This window comes from Hylobates moloch, unplaced genomic scaffold (assembly GCF_009828535.3).
Source record: "Hylobates moloch isolate HMO894 unplaced genomic scaffold, HMol_V3 SCAFFOLD_6, whole genome shotgun sequence".
NCBI lineage: Eukaryota > Metazoa > Chordata > Mammalia > Primates > Hylobatidae > Hylobates > Hylobates moloch.
The window spans coordinates 26144190-26162684 of NW_026652281.1; the positions used below are offsets into that span (position 1 = coordinate 26144190).

At 39.9% G+C, this 18495-nt stretch overlaps 1 protein-coding gene across 16 annotated transcripts in view; it reads right to left on the reverse strand.

Moving 5' to 3' along the window:
* Positions 1 to 3279: 3279 nt before the first annotated feature.
* Positions 3280 to 18495, reverse strand: part of SNCAIP (synuclein alpha interacting protein) — a 201732-nt gene continuing 186516 nt past the window's right edge. For 12 of the 16 annotated variants that reach the window (XM_058440565.1, XM_058440569.1, XM_058440568.1 and 9 more), the window contains 4 exons: positions 17580 to 17672; positions 15877 to 16948; positions 14486 to 14556; positions 3280 to 3845 (listed from right to left, as the gene is read on the reverse strand). In XM_058440565.1, the coding sequence (XP_058296548.1) occupies positions 3761 to 3845; positions 14486 to 14556; positions 15877 to 16948; positions 17580 to 17672 (1321 nt within the window). In that variant the 3' untranslated portion in view covers positions 3280 to 3760. Of the gene's footprint in view, positions 3846 to 10807; positions 10856 to 14485; positions 14557 to 15876; positions 16949 to 17579; positions 17673 to 18495 lie in introns of those variants that run through there. The other 4 variants (XM_058440575.1, XM_058440572.1, XM_058440567.1 and 1 more) reach the window with 3 other exon arrangements.

The following is an 18495-nucleotide window of genomic DNA, read 5'->3' on the forward strand; positions in this document are numbered from 1 at the left end:
AGAGGGGATTTATTTGTTGGGGGTTTAGCTTGGGCATCCAATATTTAAGAGCTCCCCTAGGTGGTATAATGTACAGCAAAATTTGGGAATCACTTCTATAAACTAGTTGGAATAGTTTTTTCCACAAGTCTCTCCAAATGCACAATTTGGTAGACTTATCGATCTTTGTTGCTACTATGGCTGATACCAACTTCCAGGTCTTTTTTGTTCAAGCGGAATGCCTAGCACAGGGCCTCATTCTTCGGCATGAATTCAATCACAGTGTGTTGAATATATCAGCATGTGGGATGCCTGTCCCACTCACATACTCTGGCAAGAAGGGAGAAGCGACTTGCTTTTCACTGCAAACCTGGTCCAGCACAGGTCTACTTACTGCAATTTCTTTGCCAGGTTTCTTTCAAGGAAGATCCCATATATGCAGGGTTTAGTGATCTTGTAAATAGAAGGCAGAGAAGAGAGAGAGAAAAAAGGAGGGAAGATGACAGCAAAGAGGGAGGGAGGGGAGAGAGTAAGGGAGAGAAGGAAGGAGGAAGAGAGAGAGAAAAGGAGGACAAGGAGAGAATAGAAGAAGACTGGGAAGGAAATGAAAAGAAAGATGGCTGTAAGTTGTTAGTAGATACTAAACACCATCTGTGAGAGGTGATACTAAGATTGTTGAGATTAACAAATTTTTGGTCTCGTTAGGATACAGGAATCAAGTGCTTGAAAAGTTATACAAAACTATGCAATAGTTAAAGAATAAAGGGAAATGATACTGAGATAACATAACAATAATGACAGACCTATCAACCAATGAGAGTTATAGGCTGTAGACAGCGTGAATTCCATTTTTTATGAGGGGCAATGGTACCAACTCTGTTGCAATAGTTCCTTAGGCTTACTTAGCTCTACTAACTTAATTCAACATTAAGGATATAGGTGGCTGCTGAAGAAAAAATATTTAATCTAGTTTGTATCAAGGAGTCTTTTAGGGAGTTATTTAAATATTTATAATTATTTCCTCTAGCCTGTACCATAATTTTGCTTATAATTATTTATTTTGAGAAAAATAATTAATTCTCAAACTCTTACTTGAAGATATCTTTCGAAAGCCTCATCCCCACTTCCAACCCTGTGATGCACATCTAGAACTTTCTTATTTGATTTGAAGTCTTGATACTGTTTTACAAGAATAAATAATGGGAATTCAATCCACTGAAAGCGGTGACAGTTTGGTATCTTGTTATCTTTTCTAAGAAACATTCTTAATTTGCTGGGTTGAACTTTGGCAATGTAAATCCCTTTAGTGACATAAAAGAAGCCAGTCTTTAAAAGATGCTGACAGACGTGATTTTTTTTTTACAATGGAGCTGAGTTTCCTACTCTGCTGCATGTAATTAGGCATGCAGATAGAGCTTTACTCATTTTACTAGCCCATTGGGTGGCAGTTGGGGCAGGGGCCTCAAAGCTCTGCTCACTAAAAGGAAACACACTCTCGCTTTCTTTAACATGCTAATGCTTCTCAATTTCCAGAAAAAAATAAACGAGTTTTGTATGTTTTCATTTAAAAAATGGTGGACAAAACTAAGTTTGTTGTAAGGAAAACATCATTTGTACTAATTTCCAGCAACCATAATGTATCAATTTCATAAGGAACTTAGCCCAGATTTCTTGGGCTGATCTGAATCTGCTCAACTTCCCTATTTTACCTTTTTTATTCTTTGCTCTTCTGTACTCATACTGCAGAAGCTAAAATGCTAGTGCCACTGAACAACTGAATTGCCAGTGTTTTCTAAGTCAAAGTAACATCTCTTTCTTTCAAACTCTTGAAATTTTCTTTGCTATGTTTAATTGGGAACTCTATGTGGCTTATGAAATCTCTGCCTAGCCCCCTTCACCTTTCACATTTAAAAACACAGTTTAAGAACAAAACTGGGACCTCTGGGAGACAGACAGAGCACTCACTGGGTCCTCTTTCTTTGAGGCTTCATTTTGGCCAAATCCCAAAGGTTGGCTGTGTGACCTCACCATCACCTCCTCTGCACTAAGCAGAAAGAAAACACAGGAGTCTACATTTCACATGTGCTTGCCATAAATTCTCTATTAGAATCTCAAGCAATAGGACAAAGTAGTGAAATATGAGGAAAAAATCAAAGTGGGTGGATAAGGCCAAGGGGCCATAAATCAGAGCGAGGGCATCTCGTTTGAGGAAAAGACCATGTGATAAATGAAGGTTCGCACATGGCACCAGGCTCTAACAGTAGCAACTCACAGGACACAGCACATGGACTGAAATTCATAGATGTGTTGCTCAGTAAGTTTCAAAGGAAACTTCTCCTCGATGTGAATGTAGGCCTGTCTTGCCCTTTCCAGATTTCTTGGGCAGGGCAATGTCCCTTGCCTGAGATCAAAGGGCTGTTAGAAGAAGAGCCAACACCAGAACTCATGCCTCCTGTGTGTGAGTCCAGCAGTCAGTGTACTAGGGAGACAGCACAGTGTAGGTTCATTAGTGTAGTGGGGATAATAGGCAAATACGTACCAAAGCCTAGTTATGCGATTTACTGGTAGTGTTACCCGGGAACCGGGTCTTAAGACATTTCAAACTTCATCAAGCCCAAGTTTGTCAGATGACCTACATATGCAAGATTATCTCTTAATTCAGTGATTTTATCTGCTCTCTGCACCAGGATACAGGAATGGTTCACATTTGACTTATTTGGCTGCAGTAACATTGCTAGTAACTATAATAGCATACAGTGTTCCCTCCTACTGGTAAGAATACATTCTACTTTTAAACTAAAACTTGACAGGCCTCTTATAGGCCATGCCAACACTTTGAAAATAAAACCCTTGAAGTTTCAACAGAAATATATTTTTACATGATAGGAGGAAGCCTTCTGGAACTTACCGCTTACATGGAGTGAAGGAGCTGCATCAACAATGGGGCTGTTATGAACTCGGGTTCCACACTGTCTCCTAAAGGGATTAGACAGGTTCATAATGTGTCAGAGGCAGAAAAAAGTGACCCAAGAAGGGGCTAAATCCTTAGTTCTCCTTAATATTTTCCCATGTCAACACTGAGATTTGAGAAGGCAGAAGGAACTGACTTACTTTATATACTTGTCTGATCCTTTAGTACTTAATGAAATATAGAATGTTTTATTTGACCCCTATGGGAAAACCGCTAAACTGAGCAGTTTGCTCCTGAAATCAAATATCAGCAATCCAAATGCTTGCAAACTCCCTTAGAAATCAGAACATCACAGATTTGTTAGAAAGTAGGTGCCCCAAGCTTATAGGTGGCTGTTAACATTGTTTTATTTCCTTTATACAAAAAGTAGAAATGACAGAAAAAACACTCTTCACAGAAAACAATACCACTGACCTGATCTCATGAAGGAGCTAAGCCAAATCTGCCCACGTTATGGGGAAAGGGAGGTTCAATCAACATTAGCAAATACTCATGCAATTGATGAAATATAAAATGGCATCAGTGGCTTGGTGAACGTCCTGTGGGTAGGGTGAATCAATCTACTCTTAAAAAACATACCTTTTCCCAATCATGCTTTTAAACAGCATCTTTAAGAAAAACAAGTTATATATACAGATATTACCCCAAAATGAATCTTTTACAGTCTACTACTATAAATTTAAGGCATCCTGATATTCTGTTCTTCTGCTGGTGAGGCATTGTTTTCACGGTTCTCTTTCCATAGAGGATAGTCCAGAAATTTCCAATAATTTCCAAAGGGCATCAGTGAGAGAAAATTTAAAAAGAGATTTACAAGAAGAGTTCTTTTGACTCTGGCTCAGCAATGTGCTTTATGCTGTAGGATTTCTTCATTTTTCTATTGATGTCATTATGCCTAAGCAGAAGAGAAACCACAGGCCAAAATTAGATAAAACTATGGTCAAGTTACAAGACAATACCACTAAAGAGCTCACCAAAAAATGGAAATCATCCTCACACAAACCACACTGAAGAACACTTCGTTCCAATACGCAAATTATTCTCTTTTCATATAAACTACTCTTTAAACAATGAAAGCAACAGTCATGTAATAACACACACTTACTAAACACTCTTTAACTCAGCTATGGAAATAATTTCTCAACCACACTGATTGAAAATACAGGCATTTTACAGTCAAGGGAATTTTATCAGAGTTAAACAAGATAGGAAGTATAGTATTGTTCGCTGAGTATAAACAAAATATTTTATTTAGATAGATTCACTGGTGACATTTTTATTCTCCAATAAGCTTGAGCCTTAAAAGTTTAAAGAAGAATGCTTTTTGGTGTGTGATTACTGAGTAATAGCATGTTGAAAGATCATAAGTAGATAAATCTATGGGAAAAAGAAAAAGCTAAAGAACAATATGCTCCTTTTCCCTCAATACTTGATATGTACTAACTCTGCGGGAAAAGAGTACAAACTAGAGCCTTGGAACAGCTTTGCTTTTCAAATAAATTTTCCCTTGGGTAGGTGCAATCATTTTCATGAGGTATTACTCCCATTCTGGGTGTAAAATCTTCAGAGAGGAGCTATCTTCTGAGGGTGGACAAGGCCACATATTACTAAATTACTTCTTGTTGCTACACTAGACAAAAACACTTTCTGGTAATGATACTAGCTATTATGAGACCACATTTGGATGCAGGAGAGCCCCAGGCATGGCTCCAGAGTCTCAAAATTGTACTTGCTCACAAAGACCATGAAGCCTATTTTCAGTGTGCTGGAATATATTTGATCATCATCATCATCATCTGAAAGTTATAATTCTTATTTTTATTTTTCCTCTAACTGGAACTTTAGAGAGCTGTCCATGGGCAAGAAAGGGAAAGGGAAGAAGGTGAAAGAAAAATCTAATTGGCTAAAAGATGTGCTAGAGATTCCAATTAAACATGATGGATTGAATGCACACATTTGTCCTCCATATCCTGCAAAATAACACTGAAATAAAATAAATAAAAAAGGCACAAATTTAGATGAATAAGGGAAATGGGAGGAGAGGATACAACAGACAAAATGTCAACGGTATTTCAGAAACAGAAAGGTGGATGAACATTTAGAATTGATTTAGCAGAGCAGAAAAAGCAAAAACCCAAGCTTACAGTCAGGGAATCCAACTAACTGATTTGCACTGCCCGATGGAGGAATTAGAAGCACCGTGTACTTCTGAAGATGATAGCAACTATGTTAAAGCATGAAGAAGCTCTCTATATACTAACACATAAAGTCCTCCAACATGTCAGGTGAAAAAAAGCAAGAAACAAAACTGTGTGTACAGTATGACACCTTTATTGTAAAAAGGAAGATAAAGATATGCATTTGTATTTGACTGCAAAAATTTAAATAAGATTTGCACATAAAACTCTATAAAAGCCGGGCATGGTGGCTCATGCCTGTAATCCCAACACTTTGGGAGGCCGAGGCAGGTGGATCAGTTGAGGTCAGGAGTTCGAGACCAGCTTGGCCAACATGGCGAAACCCTGTCTCTACCAAAAATACAAAAATTAGCCAGGTGTGGTGGCTGTAGTCCCAGTTATGGAGGCTGAGGCATAAGAATCACTTGAACCCAGGAGGCGGAGGTTACAGTGAGCCAAGATCACACCACTGCACTCCAGCCTGGGTGACAGAGCAAGACTCTGGCTCAAAAAGAAAAAAAAAAAGCTATAAAAAAGGAACAAAGAGAAGACCAGTAAAGTGATGTTGGAAATTAATATTATTATAACAGAAATAAAAAATTCAATAGCAAGATTGAAAGGCAAGTTTCAGTAAATATATTAGAGATTCAAACTAAAAAAAGTCAACATATGGATAAATAGAGAAGAATCGTTAGAAAATCTGAGGACCAGTCCAGTGTGTCTAACATTAGAATAAGAGCATTTTCAAGAGGGAACAGAGAAATTGGAGAAGAGAAAATTTTCAAAGAAATTGTACAAAACATTTCCCAGAACTGAAGTACTGAGGGTTCCAGACTGAAAAAGCTTGCTGAGTGCCCACAGCCCAGGAATGAAAACAGACCCACATCATGGCAAAGCATCAAAAAATCAAAATATTGGAGATAAAGAAGAAATCATAAAATCTTCCAAGCCATCGGCAGAGAAGAATGGGGCTTCTCAACAGACACATTAGAAGCAAAAGAAAATGAAATGATGTGTTCAAGATTCTGAAAGAAAATAATTTCCCACCTAGAATCCTATACTGAGTCAAACACTCAATCCGGTAAATTGAAGATATTTTCAGACTGTCAAGGTCTCAAAAAAATTAGCACCTATTTACCTTCCTTAGGTGGGAAGATACATGACTGAAGCACGAGAATAAACAAAATAGAAAAGAAAGACAGGTTCAGGAAACAGAGTCTAAACAGGAGAGAGGCACAAGGAATTTCCAGGATGATGTGCATGAGAGACGCCGGGATGATAGCTGTGTGGCAGTGCCAGGAGGCAGCAGTGAAGATGGGGGCAGGAGGAGGGGTCTCCATGAACAGAGAGAAACTGACGAACACCTGAGCTGTCTGGGGGTGCTAAAAGATGCTTTGGTCTTCAGCAGAGTGTTTAGAAATGCATTGTAAATTAAGAAACGAAAATTATTTCCATGGGAAACATAAAATTGTATGACAAAGAAAATATAACATAGGACAACACAATGAGTCCTTGTGATTAATATTTAAATAACCATAATGATAATTAACACTGAATACTGATTTAGCTCTTTAGAGTGATACAACTATATTCATGGGGGTGGGAGGAAGAGGAAGTAGGAATGTGTGCATGTGTGTAGGTGTGTGTGTGAGAGATAGGAAAGAGGGGGAAGAGAGAGACAGAAAAAGAGAGAACAGGCGCAGTGTTGGATTGTTGGATGCTAAAATGGAGCTAGACACATTTGGCTCATTGTTAAAAATACAGATTTAGGAGCCAGACTGACTGAGTTCAAATCCTGGCTCCACAATTTATTGCCATCATTACTATGTAACCTTGGGCAAGATGTGTAATCATTCTGTCTCAGTTTCCAATATGCAAAATTAGGACAATAATAGTATCTGCTTGGCTGGGTGGGGTGGCACATGCTTGTAGTTCTAGCTGCTCAGGAAGCTGAGGTGGGAGGATCTCTTGAGCCCAGAAGTTAGAGGATGCTGTGAGCCAAGATCACACTACTGCACTGCAGCCTAGGTGACTGAGCAAGACCCCGTTTCTTAAAAAAAAAAAAAAAAAAAAAAAGATCTGCCACATAGTGTCATTGAGAAGATTAAAATAGTACACATGTGTAAAGCACCTGAAATATTCTCTGGGATACTGTACATGCTTTATAAGTGTTTATAAGTGCTATCATTTTGATTTTCTACAGTAGAATGCCAGTAGATAACAGGGATACTATTTGAAACTGAAAATCTGTATGAGCATATTACTTAGAAATAGAGAATACTAGAGAAAACATCTGAAGGAAAAGCAAGTGGTTGATTCAAAAGAGTGAGGCTAGGGAAGGGGGTGGGTTTGGCACGGGGCACATCCAGTCTTTATTATAATGCTAATATTACTCTTATAAGTGTCTATATCACTTTAACAATAAATTAAAATAGAAAATTTAAAAGAAGGTATTGATCATAGTCTAAGGATAATAAAGTTTAGACTTTGATGGGCATGTCTGCTTTAATATAAGAGGTGCTGTGGTCAAAAACACTAAAATGAGCACTCTTTCTGCAGGACAAAACCCCTTACGATTAGAGCTAAGTCTGTACCAAGTAAAATATTAACTTGAGGCATTTATATCTGAAAAATATCACAATAATTCAATCCTCCTTGAACCCTTCAATTACCTAGTCCCAAATTAACAGTATTCAAAGAACAAAAGTGTTTGGGTAATTCTGGCATGAATTATTCAGATAATTTGCTGCTCCTCTATTTCATTTTTGGATATGAAATCACATTCTGAGTGACCACAGTTGGAAAGAAGAAAAGCTTAAATTTAAATAAGAGTTTTTCAAGTGTTCTAACTTGCTGACTCATCTAGGCATGGATTGCATATTTCCACAGTCCATGGTGACCAAACGGCAACTTACAGCATCCATGTAGAATGGTTCACGGCATGCATGACATTTCCGCTGATAACCAAAACAGGGAAACCTTGCTCTTTTCTGTGATCTCCCTCAGAGTTTTTGCTGAGAGCACATCTATAAGTCTCATCTACTAAGAAATGGGATTCTGGTTCAAGGCATGAAAACTTGTATTTGAAGTGCCCAAATGGAAACTCACTGTGGGTAGGTGGACTTGTGACCAGAAGTCCAATATTGATAAAGAACACACCATTTTTTCCCGCTGTGGGAAGTCAGGCTCAGTTCTTTTTTTATTTATATTTTTCTCTCTTCTTCCACTTTTCCTCTCTCTAGCTCCGCCTCTCTCCAAAAATCTGTGAAGTCTCTATCATGCACCAGGCACCAAGCAAGACACTGGGAGTACATGTGGAGTACAAAGGTGCTATTGGGGGTCGCTATTTTCATGAAGCTCTTAGGCCTTTTTCACAGAGCTTGCCATGTTTTACTTGAATCCTATTTTAATTCTCTCTTGATTATGATCTCCTTGAGTGAAGGAACCAGACCTTATCCTGACAGAGCAAAATGTGTGGCTTAGAGCTGAAAATAGTTGCAAAGAGTGGCCTGGCCATCCAGGGATGTGGCATTAGGAAGACTGTCCATCCGCGCTGTCCTCAGCGTAGGAACGAAGAGCACCAGTGACTGGCCGGGGGAGGAATACTTGATGAAGACACTGGAAAGTGGCTGTGTAAAGTCTCTATTTGATATTTTTAAGCTCAACTAACCTATTGCTTCTTTGAAACTACAGCCTTAAGAGATACAGGCAGGCTCTGTTCTTTCAATGTACAAAGATGCCCCTAGTGGTGGCAGACGTGTGGTGCAAATATGACATTAATGGAATATGTATCTGCTTTGAGGTCACACAATTCAAAACTCGATCTTTGGGGAATAAGGAAAGGAGGGTGGGGGTGGAGAAGTGAGTTGTCCTTAGGTTTTCTGACTATCCTTAAATCAGGAGTGGCTTGTTGAAAGCAACTGGTCTGGTGGGAAGATTTTGGTATCCAAGGCAGTTCTCTTCCTGTTATCTTCCTACTGTTGGTTCACAGGTGTTCACAAACTCCACACATTCATTTCCTGCCTCCCTGGAACAGTGATTTAAGAGAGTACGAGGGTCTTCCCTGCCTTTTTTATGTCTCAATGTATCATATTTTGATACTAATTAAACTGTTTCACTGTCTTCTTGTGGTGCAATCTGCTTTCTCCTTTTGCCAGTGTAAGGAGCTTATGAAAAGACGCCCCATTTGTGCATCCATCTTGGGAACTCTGCCAGCCTCTATAAAGACTTTGCTAAATTGTGCTTAGACACTGGGAAGATATGATCATTCTGGCTTCTCATAACGTGGACATTTTTTCTTTATACACAAGACTCTACCTTATTGGCGACAATTCCCTGTAATTCTACTGTGCAATGGTCAATGGAAACCCCAAAACCTGGCACATTTGAAAGAAGGAACTGTCACTTAATTCACGTGAAGAAATAGTTCAAGTTTAGAGCCTCCTCCTCTTCTCCAAGTCATAGTATAAAATGAGGGTTTTCTTTCTGAAAAACTTTGAAACTACAGGTGAGGCTGAGGTGGGTGTAGGCAGGACAGAGAACACAGAACACCTAAGGAAGCATGAGGAGGCAGGAAAGAGAGAGAGAGTGAGAGAGAGAGAAAGAGTTGGTGGGGTTGGGTGGGGACACGGACAGAACACTTGGGGAAGCATTGGTGGGGAGGAAGCACGGAGCACCTGGGGGTACACTGTGGGAGAGCACAGAGTACCTGGGGGAGCATGGGAGCTGGGAGGGTCAGTGCTGCTCTAAGGGTTTCTGGAGCAGAGGCAATCACCCAACTTCAGGTACCTGGCTGTTGTCTTTCAACTTTTGCTCATTGGGCATGGAGCCTGATGCCAGCAGGTTAGAAAGGCAAACAGAAAATTATACTTCCGTTCAGGGCTTAGAACATGAAACTACAGGCTAGGTGTGGTGGCTCACGCTCGTAATCCTAACACTTTGGGAGGCTGAGGCAGGTGGATCATCTGAGGTCAGGAGTTCAAGACCAGCCTGGCCAACAGGGTGAAACCCCGTCTCTACTAAAAAGAAAAAAGTAGTTGGGCGGTAGTGGCATACGCCTGTAATCCTAGCTACTCAGGAGGCTGAGGCAGGAAAATTGCCTGAGCCTGGGCGGCAGAGGTTGCAGTGAGCCAAGATTGCACCACTGCACTCCAGCCTGGGTGACAAGAGTAAAACCCTTTCTCCAAAACAAAACAAAACAAAACTAAACAAAACAAAAACAAAAAAACATGAAACTACAGTTTCTGAGCAAAAACTCAAATGTCTATAGTGTTAAGCACCAACTACTTTACTAAATACTTTTTCATTAACAGCACTTTAACAAACTTTTCTGAACTGTTGCATTGGTAAGATTTGTCTGTCTCTGGAAGGATGCACTCAACATATATTAGTTTGGTAACACACCTACATGATTGAATAGGTTTATCATTATCCTTTCAAGAATCAAGCATATCAGTTAAAAATAATGTTAACATTTTAAGGTCAAAAAATGAAAGCAAGATTAAAATATGGTTATTTGATAATAGATAGAGAAATGATGGCAAGGACACATTTGTTCAGCAGCACCAGGGTCTTGTTGCACTGGCTGCATTTTCCCATCAGGATTCTGGAAATGCTTTTCAGTGGGCTGAGGATATGCTCTGGTTGGGAGCAGGTTTCAGCCAGGGCCTCACCTTTACTTCCCAACGTCTTCCACATCTTTGTTCCTTTTTCTGTTTAGTATGATGTCCTGGCAATAAGGACAGAAATGTGTGTTTGTGTGTGTCAGGGGTGGGGGACTGATACCCTAAACTCTGATGGGCACAGCAGATGACCATTACCATAGCAGATGTCATCTCACTACTGGCAAAGCAGACCAGTCTCTTTGAAGTGGCTGCTCAACAACCTTAAGATCTATGCAAAATATTTGATACCAGCGCTTGGCTCTCAGTATAAAGTTCCCAGTGTGGCTAATACCTTGGCAGTAAAACCCACACTAATGGTGTTTATTGCTTTATGATTTTTAAGGACTCTATGCTAATGCTGGTGCTAGGATTAGGCGTTTCCTAACCCCTCAGGCAACTGTGCCACTGTGATCAAAGTGGGTGTTACTGGTGGTGGCCAGGGGTTATGCCCTTTTGCTTATCAGTAACTGGAATCAATGCTCACTTTGTGCCCTAAAGATCTCAGATGGACTTAAACTCTGGGAAACTAGGATTAGGCGTTTCCTAACCCCTCAGGCAACTGTGCCACTGTGGTCAAAGTGGGTGTTACTGGTGGTGGCCAGGGGTTATGCCCTTTTGCCTATCAGTAACTGGAATCAATGCTCACTTTGTGCCCTAAAGATCTCAGATGACTTAAACTCTGGGAAATGAATGTTTCACTGGCATTTTAAGACAAGTAACTGCAACATTTCCTTAGACTATAATAACTTAAAAACAACTTGTCTTTTGTAAGATAAAGTAAAGATAAATCTGCTTGTTATAAACCAAGCGATCCTCTGCAGTTGAATCACACTGGGGAAGCTGCTCAAAGGAATAGAGTTGAATCTAATTTTAAAGGGCATTGAAAAGAAATTTAGATTTTTGCTATCAAGCTGTGACCAATTTAGAAAAATAAATAGCAAACAGAGCCCCCACAGAGCAGACATTCTTTAAAATGTTATATTTATTATCCCTGTTTTTCCTTTATCAGAAAAAAATAACAATTTCTCTTAACTAAAATGGAATTGCAATGTATTCCTGGAATCCGGATTCATTGCCTCCCTCTTTTCCCCAGGGATACGCTGATTCCCCAGGCCATGTAGAGGTAATAATATTTGGCCCCAACTCCAACCCAATGACTGCCACTGGCTTCCAAAGTCATACACCCTGGGCATCCCTGCTACCTGAGAGGAGCCATTTGGTGGTCAAGCAAATTTTGGAGCCAAGATTTGGAGTCATTGCTGAGAGATGAACACTTTAGTTCCTTTCCTTCTTGCAGTGGGGTCCCATAGGCAAAATTAGGCAAGCCGAGGTATTTTTCAGGCCCACATTCCCACTCTAGTCTTAATTTATCAGAGGAATCTTTATTTCAGCCAGAGAGATCCATTCTTGCTTTATCTCAGGAGTGAACCGGCCTAGTTCTCTCTGTCTGTGTGTGATTATGAGTGAGTGAAACCTCTCCTTTCTAGCATGAAAGAACTAAGGTTTCCACTTCCTATGGAAACACATGCCAAATGACAACCATGACAAAGTATAGGTTAATTTACAGGGTAATGAGGAGAAGGGGTCAAGATGCTTATTTAAATACATTGAATATTTTTATTTTGGGGTTTCTAAGTATTTATTGTTGAAATTAAACTCTGTTAGTAAGTAAAGCCAGAGAATCTAAACTGAGCCTTTAGAAGGACTTTTCCTTAAGCTTAGAGAGGGAAAGTGTTAACCTAGCGTTAGATAACTGAGTAGCCCCATAACCTCATTTTGTGCTCTGATTTTTGTAATCCTATTACAGCAGATGTCTCAGCTTTGTTCCCTTGCTTATAAAAAGACAGAATGAAATGTTTCTGGCGGGAGAATCTGCTGTGATACTAATTGTCTTGCTCCCTGTTGCTGTAGGAGCCTGGAAGAAATAGGAGGTATTCTTCCCCTTCCCAAGGAGTTTGCCAACTCTTTGTGCTTTCTTGCCTCAGGGGGTTGCTGGTAACTTCAGCTTAAGGACAAAAGCAGAATTTTCCAGGCACCAGAAAACACATTCCTCCCAAGATGGGGACAGAGAAGGGCATAGGGGTGAGGAACCTAGGTTAGGAGAAATGAAATAGAAGTGGGCTAATACCAAGCTCTAGGAGGGGAATGAGTATGTTTTTTTCTATTCCTTTCCCACCCCAGACATTGGGCTCTCACCATTGGCCAAGATTCCCTGCCCCAGTGAGGCTGGAAGCAGTTCAGACACCTGACTTCTGGCAACATGTGAGCCTGACCCAAGCAGATCACTGGTGACCAGTAAATATTGAAGCTCCAGGGTTCTTCCTTTAACATACTGAATTAATGAGCCCCCTAGGGGCATCCCCTAAAATGACTGAGATTTAATTTCCGTCTAGCCTGAATAAAGACTTAGAGCAGATTAAATTTGATTTAGAGGAAGAAAAAAGCAGAGTGACTTTCTTACAACTTAGTATTCTCAACTAAAATTCATACCCACAACACAAAAATACACTCACACCAACACCCACTCATCCACCTACCCACATACATGCTGTAGAGGATTTTGGAAGAGTGCTGAATGGCATGTTATAATTTTTCAATTCGTTTAAATATTTTAAAAGCGATAGTCTTTTATGACTTGGTGCGGTGGCTCATGCCTGTAATCCCAGCACTTTGGAAGGCTGAGGCAGGTGGATCATTTGAGGCCAGGAGTTTGAGACCAGCCTGAGCAATGTGGCAAAACATCATTCCACTAAAATTACAAAAATTAGCCAGATGTGGTGGCACAGGCCTGTGATCCCAGCTACTCAGGAGGCTGAGGCAGGAGTATCGCTTGAACCCGGGAGGCAGAGGTTGCAGTGAGCCAAGATCGTGTCACTGCACTCCAGCCTGGGTGACAGAGCAAGACTCCGTCTTCAAAAAAAAAAAACAAAAAAAACAAAGTGATAGTCTTTTAAAATGGTTTAGGGATGTAACTCTTCTGAAATAAACCAATTAAGGCATACAGGTTTCATCCCACAGGGAGATGAAAGCTATGCTGCAGAAGAACTTTGCCCAAGGAGGTGGCCCAGCCACTGGGGACTCGATTCTCTCCTTTCTGTGTTACGTAGTCCATGCATTTTGAATTGTAAACGTCTTACTTGAGAAAGGCCCTTGTTTTATTAGTGGGCACTCATAAACCTGGCTCATGGACTGAAATTGTGTTCATAATGCTAATATAGAGAAATTTCAGAATGGCAAGGCCATGCTTCTGAGATCAGCAAAATGGTAATAAAAGGAGCTTTTGCTTTGTAATCAGCACTGAAATAACATTAAAGCTCTGTTTCAAAGTTCCAGTTCTGATCGGAGGCTGACTCACTCCACCATGACAGGAAATTTAATTTCAATACTTTCTTAATACTTGACTCCATTAAAACAAAGATTGAAAGCCAAAGTCAACTAGGAAATACAGCAAAAGTTTGTGAACTGAGCAGATTCTGGCTGACACTGGAATAAAGCCCTCCAAGGGCAGACTAGTGACCTAGGACCTAGTTACCATTACATCAGTGCCTGCTTCTACTTGGGGGAATAGTTGTAATTTTCTTCTTCCTTGGTGTTATCCCCTGATGAAAGGTGCTCCAAGTCCATGATTTAAAAGCTCATGCAATTCAAAGCAAAGCATGTCAATGCCACACAACACATCTCCTAGCACCACGTACCGTGCGTCGTTACGCAGATGCTCTTCAATCAGCATGTTAGAGGAAAGATTGATGCAGCTGCTGTACATTTCCTAGAGAGGTGCAATTAAAAATCATCTGAAAACATGCAACAAGCTCAGCACATGCACAAGTCCCAGTAAACATGAAGCATGCAGGAAGATAGATTAGAGGGTAGTGGCTTAGTATGCACTTTAAGGAGCATGGGCAACTGAGATGATTCTTCTTTTACTACTGAGCAGCAGAACCCAGTAAGTTACCTGGAAAAGTTTGATTTGAGTGACTTAAGTTCTGACACATTTAACCCAAAAGGTCTGGTGTTTTGGGCACAAGTATGCTGTTTCTAGCTGAAACAAATACATGATATAGTCTTCTATAACAAGGACAATTTACAGAGGAAATTGATATATAATTTAAAATTTGGTGTTCAATTAATTAGAGAAATACTCACTAAAACTTGATTTGGGTACTGCAAAAAGAATTTGGACAATTCTTAGACCTCATTGTAATGGGATTCTAACATTATAGCTAATGATAAATTACAAAGATTCTGCAGCTCCACTGGGTGGTTTATCTGGATCACATGGAGAATGATCTAGGTCATTCCATTCCACAGAGAGTTTTGCATTTTGGCTGCTATACCATTTTTTAATGGCATGGCAAGTGCAAAGCTTGCAGGAAACATTGCCTAAAAAGATGTTCGTATCTCTTATCCACTGGATATAAGTCACAGATTATAGTGCATGGGTTTCCAATGAAGGCAATTATAAAATGTAGTTCATGGCATACTCTGCCATTCCCTGTAGACTGGCAAGCACTTCAGACTCCTATAGGCTCCAATCAACACTTAGGGGTCTGTGTTGTAAAATACCTATGTGGATGTCCCTGTGGTGTATTCATTTCAAAGGTCATCCCCAAGTTGTGTAGTTAAGTCTTTGGCAATAGAGCATCTATTTATGTACTTTTTAATTGGGCCTGAGAATAAACTATCTCATCACATGAAGAGAACAAACTCTTCCTTGGGACAGAATCAGTGCCAATGCAGGACTAAACTTGCGCTAATTGGTGGTTTCATCTTGCAGAAATGCCTCCAAGTCTAGGACCCCTAACACCTAAAGATTATGCCATTTAGGGAAATTTAGGGACCAGAATATAATCTCTTACGTTTTTTTTAACCTTTCTCTCTTAGAGTATTTTCCAAAAGAAGAGCAAGGGGTATGTATCTAACATGACATGTCTCATTAGACACATGAATTTGGCTTTCCATGCATCCCTTTGGATTTTTTTTTTTCCTGGGTATTCCCTCAAGGTAGTGTGGGCCCACAATTTGTAGTATTAGGAACAACATAATCCATTCGAAGGAAAAAAAAGAATATTCTCCAAATAGCACTTACTGTCTTATTCTTTCCTTTGCTAGCGGAGCTGGCAGGGTTTCCCTTGGCATCTGTTGTCTTCCTCCCAAGTGAGGTCAAGGGCAACGTAGAGGTTTTCAGGTGGTTGGCTGCCTGGTAGTTATTATTATTGTTTTGGTTGCCACTTAGTGTCTCCATGATAGATCGAAAGGCTCCAAAAGGCCTTTTCAGTTGATCCCCTGATTCGTTACTTGTGGAAGTCCGCTGGAGAGTCCTGCCCTTATCTTTGTCTTTTTCTCCATTCAGTTCAAGGCTAGGCTGCTCCATCTGTACCACAGGCTCCTCAAAGGTAACTCTCAGTTTTAAGTTCTGAGATGTCCTGCGCTTGGAAGATGGAGACTTGAGGGCACTCTTGGGACTTGTGGCAACTTTCTGGGCAGCAGTGCTGTCAGGGCTGGGCTGTGGAGGGTCACCAGAGGGCTGGTTTGGAGGAATACTCCCTGAGCCTGGATACTGGGATTCTAAGTCTGGTTCGCTGCTCTCTGAGGTGGGAGATGGGCTATGGCCATCCAGGGATTTGGAGGCCTTGATGCTGAAAGGAAACCTGCGTCCCCCTGATGCCAAGGTGTGTTTCTTGATCATCAGGTGCAGGCTTTCTGCGCTGTCCATACTCTCTACACTTTCTACGATGGGCTGTGGCCTTGGTCGGTCAGCCTTCCTCACTGGGGTATTCTTGGGGTCCTCAGAGTTGTTGGAGTCTGTGTCAGACTCACTCAGTGACCTCTGCATCAGCTGTCTCAGCCTGGCTAACTTCAGTTCCCTCTTCTCCAGTGGGATCTTTTTCGAATTTCTAGAGGAAGCCTGAGCATCCTGGAATTCCAAGGACAGCTTTTCCTGGGTGCAGACATTTTCTGAGATTTCCTTTCCCAATAACTGGCGTAAGATTTTATCAGAATCTTCGTCTTTTGCTTTGGGTCTAGCCCGGCTGGAGGCTGATAGGCTTCCAAGAACCTGAATCCCCTCTTGGACTCCCGGCTTGCTTTTGGCTACAGAATCATCATCTGCATCTGGAGATTTCCACTGGGGCTTTCTGGAGGCAGATGAGGATGGTGAACTAAAAAGAAGATGAAGGACATATGAGATGATTTCCTACTGGGTTGAAATGACTCAGCCACAAGTCACTACATGGTCTTTACTGCCACTAATAATGTACAAGTAAATAAGAACAGAATACAGATAAGTACGTCATTTCTTTTCGAAACAACGTGCAAATACTCCATAGTATCAGCTATAAGGTGCCTTATGCCTTCAGCTATAACTACCATGACTACTAAATTTGTCTGTTTTACTGTTTATACATCAATTTTGCATAAATTTTCTCAGTTAATTCCATTTTCAATAAACTTATCAAGCTATATATATATATATATCTCCTATTCCCACTTCACAGATGAAGAATTGAAAGATTCAATTCTTACAAAAGAGTAAGTGACTTGTTTATAGTTGTGGAATGAAGAAATAGCAGAATCAGAGAATAGAGTAGGTCTTCAGATTCTAGGTCCAGTGCCTTTTTCACTGTGATTTCTCATTTATATTCCTCTCTCTCTATATATAAATATATATATATATATAAGAAGAAAATGTTTTCTGTTGTCATCCTCTTAAAATATATCAAAGGAAGTTCAGAAGAAGGCTTAACAATTTAGGATACTTAAGAACGCTAAACAACAATGTGCTGGTATTACCTGGGTGAAGAAGGGAGTGACTTGCCCTCTGATTTCTGGGCTTCTAGAAATTGTTGGAGTTGGTTCTGCAGCGTGACACGTTCTACTGTTTGTCTGGGGAAAACAACCAAAACACATGAGGTCTCTGATACTGGCTACTGCTATAAATTAGGGTGTATAATTTTTTAATAATAATTTCCAGTAAGTTGCAATAAATACAAAAGCCTTAAAATGTGCATAATATTCATCCTTACAGTTCAGAAATCTTCCTAAGGAAACAATCAAAAGTACCTCCAAAAGATATTTATTGTCAACATTAGTGAAAAACTATAAGTAACCTAAATGCTTATCAGTAAGTCTGAGTGAACAAATTATAATTATTTCTATAATGACAGCTATTAAAATGATAATATGTTTGAGTATCTATGGACATAGAAAAAGTCTTACTATATAATGTAGATATAAAGCATAGTTTCATATATATAAACATGTATATATGAAGTATACTTTACTTTCATTAAAAAAGGAAACTACAAAATACTATTTGCAATGTACAATCTCTGACTTACTATACTTTAACTTGTGATTTTTCAAATTTACAGGGGTCAGAAAGTGATATGGATTCAGTAGAAACTGTATTTTGAGTATCCATCCAGCTGTTCTTTCTCACTTTCAGTATGGTAATCAATACATTACATGGGATATTCAAACTTTATCATAAAGTACAATTTGTGTTAGATGATTTTGCCCAACTGTAGGCTAATGCAAGTGGTCTGAGCATGCTTAACATAGGCTAGGCTAGGATATGATGTTCTACAGGTTAGGTGTATTAAATGCATTTTTACCTTATGATATTTTCAATTTGTGAGGTGTTTATTGGGATGTAAACCCATGGTAAATTTAGAAGCATCTGCAATCTCATTTTTTTTTTTTTTTT